Genomic DNA, 11,096 nt, shown 5'->3' on the forward strand with positions numbered 1-11,096 from the left:
CCTCAACAAATTATAATTACATTCGATCAATTACAGCTAGTAAAGTATCCTCAACAAATTATAATTACATTCGATCAATTACAGCTAGTAAAGTATCCTCAACAAATTATAATTACATTCGATTCGAATGTAATTATAATTTGTTGAGGATACTTTACTAGCTGTAATTGATGAAATATCTGGTTAAGAATTCATCTGAACATTAACGTAAATGGACATTGTTCAAATACCCCCCCAATACAAGTTTGAGCGTTCAGTCTGCATCAGGTAAACTTAATTTCATCAGTTTCTATCAACACTTGTCTCACGTCCCTCAAACAATAGAAATTCTAAATAAAACATCTAAATTTTTATATTCAAGTTAGTTTTTATTATCAATTTTAGTGTTTTATAACAGAGTTGAATACATAATAAAATATTTTCCATTAAGAAATAAAAATTTTTAAAAAATAAATAAATTACTTTCATAACTCTTTCTTTATGCCCCTAGATGTTATATAAAAGGTTATTGATCTTACATTTCCAAATAAACCTGTAATATATCTGAAGTTAATTACACCTCTGGTTTTGTTCAATAACTTAAAACGTTTCTACAGCTAAGGAAATCTAAAAATATTTAAAAAGTGCAACGAGGTTATATTCATTTCCAATATTCTATGTTTATCGTTTTTTTTTTTATCTATTCCAAAAAGTGTATGCCAGTTTCGAGCAATCTCAACTTCCTACACGTACATTAAAAATGATATACATTGTTTTTCTCTAATATTTCAATAAACTACACGCTACTAAAGTACCCTTTTAATAACTCTAATTTGTTTTCAATTTTAGAATATAATTTTGTTTCATTAATCCCTAAAAGAATTGAATACAAAACAAATAGTATGTAGAGGATGTATAGGTTAGCTTTAGGGCTTATAACAACAAAATTTAATGCTCGATTTCTGCGGTGGGCACATTGTGTAGATTTGCTTTTGAAATCCAGCATTAGTTTGATAATTTCAGTTTCTGACTTTATTTAACTTGATTCAATAATCTAATGTGCAAGTTTTAAAATATTTTATAATTAAATTAAGAAAGTGTAACTATTAATAAAGTATAAATTTAGTCTATCATATACCTTCTTATGTTGTGTATATTTAGTAAAAATATAGTGAAATATTTACAAGAAAACTTACAAAATGGTAAACTTTTTCTTTATATTTTACCAGATCTTACTAGCTTACTTAACGAAAGGTATTGTTTTATCACAAAGCTACACAATGGGCTATCGGCGCTCTGTCCAACGCAAGGAATCGGTCCCCAAACTTTAGCATTAAAACTTGATAAACTTACCGATGACCCACCGGGGAGCTTGCATCATTAAAAAAAAAACACTTGTGACCACTATTTAATAAAATAAAACAACTTCCTTGCCACTGGCAATTTTCATCTTTGTCAACTGTAAAATGATCTCACAATTTTTTCTAATATTGGTAAATTTTATATCTTCATTCTATATTTTTTATTTATTCGAAATCAGACTCATCATACTTAATGTATATTGTACATTAGAAAGATAATTCATTTATCATTCAGTACTGGGAAATAAAACACAATTGAAATTATTTGCCAAGTTTGTTTGCTTTTCATTTCAGTATTCATACTTTGAATAATTACCATAAAGCAAACAAAAGCAAATACTCGAAAATGCGTCCAGCTTCTTTTTTCTAATAAGTTTACTGTATTCATTTCTAATGTTTTGATTTGATTTATATTTACTTTAAACGTGTCTATCAGAGATCCTATATCCACTTCGTTCCCTTGTGGGTTAGCGTTAAGTTTATGGACTTCCACTGTCTTAAACAGTCAACAATGCTATAATAAAAATGTCGTAATTGTTGCATCAGACTTTGTATCATAGTTGATCAGAAGAACCGTAAGAGAAATGTAGGCGTTCAAATATCTAAAGTCGTTTCATACTATTTCTCAAAACTTAAAAAGAACAAAAACGAATGATCTATTTCATTTGATCAAAAAATAAAAAATAAAGAAGCCAATTTCTGTTTTCAAAGTGTAGCTGTTCAAATCCAGGCTCTTGTATATGTTATAGCCAAACCTTAGAGAACTGAGACTCCTCTTTTACACTTAGGACTGCTAGATTGGTAATGCATCACTCTAATACGCACACTTACACACCACCAACGGCATATCTTCTAAGTTGTGTAGTGCATCTTGTGAAATAAACACCTCACAGCTAGAATCCTATCAGTTTGTTTTCTATCGTTAGCAGACACTTCGGTAGCATGTATTGTATACTTTTATGCTTTTTACACTTGACGAAGACGTACATGATAATTTAACTCTTACAGATATCAAAAAGATCGTGTCAGAAAGTCTTGGTATCTAGAGGAAAATGCTTGTTTTGTTTGTTTTGAATTTCACGCAAAGCTACACGAGGACAATCTGCGTTAGCCGTTCCTAATTTAGCAGTTTAAGACTAGAGGGAAGGCAGCTTGTCATCACCACCCACCGTCAACTCTTGGGCTACTCTTTTAAAAACGAATAGTGGGATTGATCGTCACATTATAACGCCCCCACGGCTAAAAGGGCGAGCATGTTTGGTGTGACGAGGATTCGAACCCGCGACCCTCAGATTGCGAGTCGAGCGCCCTAACCACCTAGCTGAGGAAAAATGCACAATGCTATAGTAGCTTACGATCTATTCATTCGAATAATTTGGATTAAAACTTGAGGAAATATTAAGTGCTATTCAATGGTCAAAGTTCCGAAATGCTTTGAAAATTAGTCTTGTTAAAATATGTGTCAAATCCCTTGTTAAATATTTATTTTTTGCGATTTGAATGACAAAACACTGTCTGGGTTAGGTATGATATTTTATTTTCTTCGAAAAAGTTTAAAGAATTATGCAAGTGCTAAATCCGGTTTTTGACTAACAAAATTAATTATGTCAAGAAATACATAATAGTGGGATTATAAACAAAGACGAAAGCTTACTGTTAATCATGGTCATATTGATTGTGTTCTTTCTATTTGTTTTATCAATGCGTGTGTGTAATATTTTCAGGTAAAACTGGGACTATTAGGTAAGTATTTAGTCAATGATAAAGAAGATTCGAAAATATTTGTTTGCAGAAAACAAAATGAACACAGACAGCAAAGAAAGACTCGAATACAACGGCTAAACGTTTCTATTTCACCAGGGTGTCTCACTGGCTGGTCACTGTATCTTGTTGGGATCAAGCAGGGCCTTTCCAGGAGTTGGTAACAACTGAATTTCATCACAAACCCTAAACATGTAATCCTTCATTGTGGTTTAGTGCACTCAGGTTCAACTGGCTGTTCAATATCACCATCAAGATAGCTAGTGATAAGTCACAGGAAATGTTATAAAAATGTCATGGTTGAAACTCCAAATCAGCTCAGCCTCTGAACCACCTAGATTTCATATATCAATGTCTCAACTGATCATGCAAAGAATCGATCTTTTCTAAAGAGGATGGTCTACTGTTGGTTAGACTCCTAGCTGCACCACTACTTAGACAATGACAAACTGTGAGTACACGTACACAGTTTTCTTTCACCGTCGTCTGGTTGCTAAGGCAACACTCCAGTTCTGATGTGGAAAAGTATAAGAATTGCAAGCTGCTATCCTTCAGTAGTTAGTGAAATTACTTTACAAGAATTGAAAAATGTTCCCAACCTTGAATTTTTTATAACTTGTTTGTTCACAATACAACTTGTCTTCTGAAACAATTAATTATAATTCAAAGAAATAACATATTCAAAGTTAGATTCATGTAGCCAACATAAAAACTATGTTATAATACTGCAATTAGTAGTTAACACAAAATTCACATGTTCATATCTAGTACCGATATGAACTATTCTGTAATATTGTACATGTTTGTAATCAGTTCAATTTCATCAGTCAAACGTATTTCTTCATCAAAACAATTGAAAAAAATTCATACACAAATATTTCAGTTTAGAACTTTACTAACATCACGTAAACACACTTCAGTATTCAAGCATGTTCTTTATTTACCTAAACCACCGTACTTCTGTAGGTGTTATGTTCGTGTACATAATTAACTATGTACAAACTCGCGTGTTGCTTTAATTACGATACCACACGAATATCATGCATCATCTCGATCATATTGACAGGGTTTTGATCTTAGTTGTGTAAACACCATTTAGCCGTCATGCCAAAACTGACACGTTTTAAATTGCGGTAGAAATTTAACGGTTTAAAAAAACAACAACAAGACATTAGACCTACTATATTTTTAACACTAAATTATTAATTCACTCCCTTATGATTTTTCAAAATGAAGAATAGAGTATAATAGTATTTTAACCACACAAATATTAGACCTACTACTAATGTCTTACTTTCTATAATCATACTTCGTCAGCATACACATCATAACAATATTTGTTTCACCGTTTTACAGAAAAACATCAAATTATATTTGTTTCACCGCTGTCAGGTGAAATTGCAAAAATAATAATAACATTGACACAAATTTACATGTAAATACAAGCATTGATTCTTTTACCGCAATTAAACTGCAATCATTTAATGTAAAATATCAACTGCTAAAGGAAATCAGTTATTCTAAAAAAAATCTGAAGTTAAAATGAGCACAACAAAGATACTTATATCAATATTAATTTATTTGCTATGGTTCAGGTAAATTTCTTTATAATACTTAATTAATTTATACTTAATTATAGATTATTTATTTCCTATAAACAGACAATTAATGGCATAAGTGTATTACAAAGTAGTTTCAAAGGAAAAATGAAGATTAGATTGTAAAGCTACTTACGCCATATGTAACATGAACAGAACATAGTGATTGTGGTTCTTCGCTTTGGAGGTTTAACTATTCATCACTTCTTCTCCTAGTATTGACACAAGACCTAAAGAAACAAAATAAAGATGAATTATCAAATGTATTGCTTGTTTGTTTCAGAGATTTGCGTAAAGTTACACAACGGTTGCCTCCACATAGCCATCCCTAATTTTGAACTGACAGACTAGAGGAAAGGTAGTTACTCAAGAGCACCCACCGCTTCGGGATTCATAGCCACACTAACCATTAGGCCACGTCTATCCCATAACATAACACATGGTCGTTCAAGACAATTCTTGAACATTTACACTTATGAAAGTGAACATTTAAACCCAACCTTTATTTTTTGACAAAATCATCGATTTCCCTCTTAAATTCTTGTAAAGTGCTGACCTCCGCTACTGCCGATAGAAATTATTCTATAAGCCAATTACCTTGTTAGAAAAACAAAATTGTGTTACGTGGAATTTAGACTGTCTTTTTCAAATATTAAACGTGTGCCCTCTCACCCTACTGTCCTCAGAATACCGCATAAATAAATCAGAGACCTTTATCTTACCGGTCTCTCTTGTAAACTTCTCTTCTCAAGAGAAAATAAAGTTAAGTGATTTAAATTTTAATCTATCCTTGTAAGATAACTTCTTCATGCCCTAAATATCCTATAAACCATTTCCAATACAACAATGTCTTTATATAAAGAAACCATAGCTGTACACAACATTCTAAGTGAAGTTAAACCAGTGATTTGTACAGAAAGATAACTACTTATTTTGCCTTGTAATCGATGTGTTTGTGAATATACCTTAAACTTCTTTTAACGTTTCTACTAGTAACAAAGCATTGGTTTCATGACAAAATGACTTAATCATCACTCTGCCAAGATCCTATTTTTTAGCGATACTATTAAGTTGATTTCTAACTATATTAATCCAATAATCTAGATGACAATAACCCAAATGCACTACAATCCACTTACTGTAATTAAACGCTATTTGACAATTATTTGTCGAACTGGTCCCATTTATTTTGTAATACCTCAACGTCCTCAACGTAGCTAGAAATACCCAATATTTTAATGTCATCAGCAAAGTTTAGTAATTATGCCCATATCAATATAATTAATGTAAATAAGAAAAAGTAAAGGACCGAGTACTGACATTGAGGCACACCCACTGGTAACAATAATCCAGCTGAACGCGATTCCGTTAATTACAACCCTTTTGCTGTATCTCACCAATCAGTAGTACACTTAACTAGTTTTTCCAATCATCTACTAGTTTGATTTTTGCAGATAATGTTTTTTTGTGTGGTACCTTATAACATTTTTTGGAAAATCTAATTATACCTACACCAAGGCTACACCATTTCCATCATCCATATAAAAAGTAACAGCTTTGAAAAAGAGATAACATATCAGTAAGGCAATGTTTGCATCATAATTGTCTTTGTTTTATGATATAATATTTCAGTAAATGATTTTGCTAAGTTTCTTTTATCAGACTTTCTACAATATTTTCCCACAGCAGATGCAATATTAACTGTCCTTTAATTTATAAGGCAATGTTTATCACCCCTTTAAACACAGGAGTAACATTAGCAACTCTCTAACCCTAGGTACCTGCCTACCACTGTCTACTGACCTACCAAAAATGGAAGAAATAGAGCATAGCATTTATAATATTTGATCTCCTTTAAAATCTAGTTAACAGCTCCCTCACCAACTCTATTGAACTACTCTTATTTGAGTGAATAGTGAAATATGACCGTCATCCTTAAAATGTACCCACAGTCTCAATTTGTGGAGCGCATTTTAGAAGCAACCAGTCGCAAATCAGGAATCCTCCGATTCACATCACAGGAACACTAACCAGTAGGTTATGTTAAGCCTATGAAAAATAGTACTGTAAAAAACTACTTGTCGCCTTATCGGTAGAATCCGGCATTGACCTGTATTTCTTCATTGTTGATGATACAGAGTTTTTTGTTTTTTATCATTTATTACGCAGCTGTAGATTCTCATAGCTTCTACACGTGAAAAAAGTTTTCTTATGCTGAATCTTCATATCAAACGACACCAACGTTTTATTATATAATGAAAAAAAATATTTTTCATGTTACATTTATATTCTCTAACGTTAATATTTCATTTTATTTGCCTTAAAATTGTAACGACTACCGAAGAAAAAATCAATGTATTACTTCATTATAGTACTTTATTTTCACGTCATATTATCGTAGTTGTATATTGTAGCTGTATATTTTTCAATATATTGTTGAGATTTAACCACTAACCATTCTATAATTTTTTTGCGAGAACTATTCAGCTTATATTTAATGAATGGGGCAAAATTACATATTTTAAGAAATTGGGCTGTGTGTAATCTATTGGCTAACATATCAGGTCTAAAGCACATGGTTCGAGTCTCAATGTGCCGCTGAACACTACGTACTTACAGATTGAGGTCACTCTACTAAGAGTTGCAGTGTAGGCTATTGACTGGCTGTTCTTTGTCTGAGCAATTCTAAATTAAAGATAGTTGTGCCTGAACTTTGAATGTCTCAGACTTGTCTGTTTAGCCTATGTGTCGCATTAGGGGTCGTTTGAATTTAAGATACTAAATATTAATCATAATTCACTATAGTTTGCGCTAAACATTCAAAATGTTTCGACATCGCGTCTAAACTTAATTTTTATTTCCTTTGTTTTCAGCGCAAAGCTGATCATTGAGCTATCTGCGATGTGCCCATCACAGAGATCGAACCCTGAATTTTGACGTTATACGCCCTAAGTTTACAGGTTTAATAAAATTTTAAGCATATGCATTCCACAGCGTCTTAGCTCTATACTTGGTCTCACTAACACATCTATACCCTCGTGTCTTCTAAAAATTATAATGTATTAAAGATGTATCTGAGGCAATTTTGTTTCATCCGTTAGAATATCAAACGACAATTTACGTGTTTTTACTCTCGATTATGATGCTATGTTTTTTATTTACTGCAGTGTAGTACACACATTAATACAGTATAAACTAGAAATGCCCCCCAGAGGCACAGCGCTATGTCTGCGGACTTACAGCGCTAGAAACAGGGTTTCGATACCCGTGGTGGGCAGAGCCCATTGTGTAGCTTTGTGTATAACTTTAAACAAACAAACAAAAACTAGAAATGACACTATGGAAATACACGTTTCAAACATAAATAAGGAAGTAAATTAATTACCTACGTTTTAATTGAATCAAGTTTATGTACAGTTGTGGGCAACATTTTTGCATACTGATATTGATATTTATATTGATGTTACTCTCAAAACGCATGGAGAAGTTATTGAGTAAATGCCCGAGTAGTAACAAAGAAGGCAGAATCCGGCTTTGACCTGTATTTCTTCATTGTTGATGACACAGAGTCATTTTTTTTTATCATTTTCTATGCAGCTGTAGATTCACATAACTTTTATACGCCAAAAAATGTTTATTATGCTGATTCTTCATATAAACAGCGTCAACGTTCTACTATATAATGAAAAAAATATATTTTTCATGTTATATTTTTATTCTGTAGTGTTAATATTTATTGTTATTTGCCTTGAAATTGTAGCCACCACCAAAGAAAAAATCAATGAATTACAATGTATGATCGGACAAACATGTACGAGTTGTTATTCTGGTCTCTATAAGTTGTTTTTAGTATCTGCTCATCAAAATACACATACACATGTGTTTTGTATAAAAGGGTGTATTTTTGGTATAATATTTTTCGAAACAAATCAACACTTTGTTTAGACAATTTCTCTGTACGTGGTGTAGAGCCATGCTTCGTCACGTGCCAGAAGAAATAGGGCGTCAAATTGTTCGACTGTCTAGAAATGGTATGAAGCAAACGGACATTAGTAAAATAGTAGATACCCCCAGTGTACTGTATCCAGAATTCTGAAACTTCAATGGACTACAGGAAACGTTGTTCCACGAAACTCTACTTGCAGACGCCGAAAAACTACTGCTCTACATGACCGTGTCTTAATCAAGTTAATACATCAAGTTCGAAAGAAGACAGAAACACAGTGAATATGAGACTGACCAAACAAGGTTATTTTGCAAGAAGAACAATCTGCAAACCAATATTAACCAGAATTAACCGCCATCACCGTGTTATTTGAGCAAGACAGCATGCCAAATTACAGTTAGAACACTGGCGAAATGTCATTTTTTCATTGTTGTTCGCCGTTTCCCTTGAGAACAGATGCGGGAATATATATATGTGCAATATATGTTTGGACAGCTATTCATCATGGCAAAAAAACTGCTCGTCATATCCTCCATGGAGACGATATTTCTGCCGTATGCTATGGCAAGGTTTGTCAATAACTTTGTATTTTAGGATGACAATTCCATTGCTTACAGTGCACGTATCTTACGGGATTATCTCAACCAAAAGGACGTTACAAGATTGCCATGACCAGCAAAGTCTACAGATTGTAATCCCATTGAGAATTGTTGAGCAGATCTGAGCCGGAAAATTGCTAACAACTGCTGTAGCTGGATTACATCGCCTTCTAGTGATAAGTCTGGATGAGAGCACGGTGGCTTACATCAATAACCTCATCGACAGCATGTCACGTCGCCTTGTAAAGGTCATTAGAGTACGAGGAGGACCAACAAAGTACTGAATGTCTAATATGAACGAATATAAGGTTACAGACGCTATTTATAATACTTTGATATTATATTTTGTCATTATTTATTTTTTGTACGGTTTGTTGTGATAGGTGAGATGCTGAATTACACATCTTTGTACAGATGTCTGATAAAATTGTTTTCTGTTCTAATAAATCGTTCATAATGTTCATAGAATCTGTCTCATTATACAAATCACGTATGTAAATGTTTAATATAATATGCATTTCTCAGTTTGACAGCTCTAAGTGTATTTGCATCTCATCTTAATAATAATGATCTTATTTGTTACAAAATATGCAGACCTTTTGGCCAAGACTGTATGTGTCGTAGAATGTGCTTAACTGAATTTTCTTTAGAGAAAGAAAGAAATATCCTCAAATTGTCATATTCCTCTATAACCTACTTTTACTTACTTTCTCATGAAAATATATTGGTTTGTTTCACACGGAAACGTTGGGGAAACTTCCATCTGTGACTACTTAACATTTTACTTAGTTTCCAATGAGGTGTGGCTAGTGTTGGGACATAAGTTTGTACTTTGATAAGGAGAGATAAAAAGCTGGTCCATAAAAGTTGAGGAATCACTAAAAAAATCATTAGAAATGTTTATACAATTAATACTTCTTTCACTCGTTGGCCTTTGTAGGCCTCATGGTTATCTCCAGGATCCACCTTCACGGTCTTCGATGTGGAGATTTGGGTTCGACAACCCCATAAACTGGAATGACAATGAACTTTTCTGCGGAGGATTCCGTGTAAGTGTAGCCTTTATGCTATTAAATTGGCTTTGTACATTTGTATTTCTATATGACAGCATATACTACACATAACTCTAGTCTTATTTGTTTGTTTGTCAATCGTTAAGCGCAAAGCTACACAGTGGCTATTTGTACTTGCCTAACACGAATATTGAAACCTGGTTTTAGCGTTATAAGCCTTCAGACTTACCGTTGAGCCATTGAGAAATCAGCCTCGATTAAAAAAATATATAAAGTTGAAGCACTCGGAATATTGAAATATGCTTGCTAAAATATTATCGTTCATGCTTATTCACAATTAGCGAAAGTACCCGGCTTCGCTCGGGTTATTAAGTTGATTTATAATCTGAACCCATTTTAGCATAAAATTATAACCTATATACTTTTGTTGCTTCTCTACGGGATGTGGCCTGTTTCTAAAGGTAACCTTCCCTCTGACTTGTCCTTCGATTTTAAACTTAAATAATAAAAACAAAAAAATAAAAAACTTCTTTAATTAACAGAGCTTCTAAATTAGAAAACAACAAATATTTTTTGTTTCAATTTTGTAGATTATACATTTCATTTTATACTTTCAGCACGTAACCTCTTAACAACAATATTAGGTTATACTTTTATAACTAAGCAACATGATATAAAAGCCATTGTTTGAACGCATTGTTACCAAAACGCACTGGCTTATTTATATATTAGAAGTTGTTATATAAGGTTTTGTTTGTTTTGAATTTCGCACAAAACTACACGAGGGCTATCTAAGCTAGCCGTCCCTAAGTTAGCAGTGTAAGACTAGAGGGAAGGCA

General features: G+C 32.8%; 1 protein-coding gene across 1 annotated transcript in view; it reads left to right on the forward strand.

Moving 5' to 3' along the window:
- The first annotated feature begins 10,131 nt into the window (after positions 1-10,131).
- LOC106472108 overlaps positions 10,132-11,096 on the forward strand; it is an 11,117-nt gene continuing 10,152 nt past the window's right edge. Inside the window, exon 1 of the mRNA XM_022400712.1 lies at positions 10,132-10,293. Within this exon, the coding sequence (XP_022256420.1) occupies positions 10,141-10,293 (153 nt within the window). The 5' untranslated portion in view covers positions 10,132-10,140. The remainder of the gene's footprint in view (positions 10,294-11,096) is intronic.

This window comes from Limulus polyphemus, unplaced genomic scaffold (genome assembly GCF_000517525.1).
Source record: "Limulus polyphemus unplaced genomic scaffold, Limulus_polyphemus-2.1.2 Scaffold5090, whole genome shotgun sequence".
Classification (NCBI taxonomy): domain Eukaryota; kingdom Metazoa; phylum Arthropoda; class Merostomata; order Xiphosura; family Limulidae; genus Limulus; species Limulus polyphemus.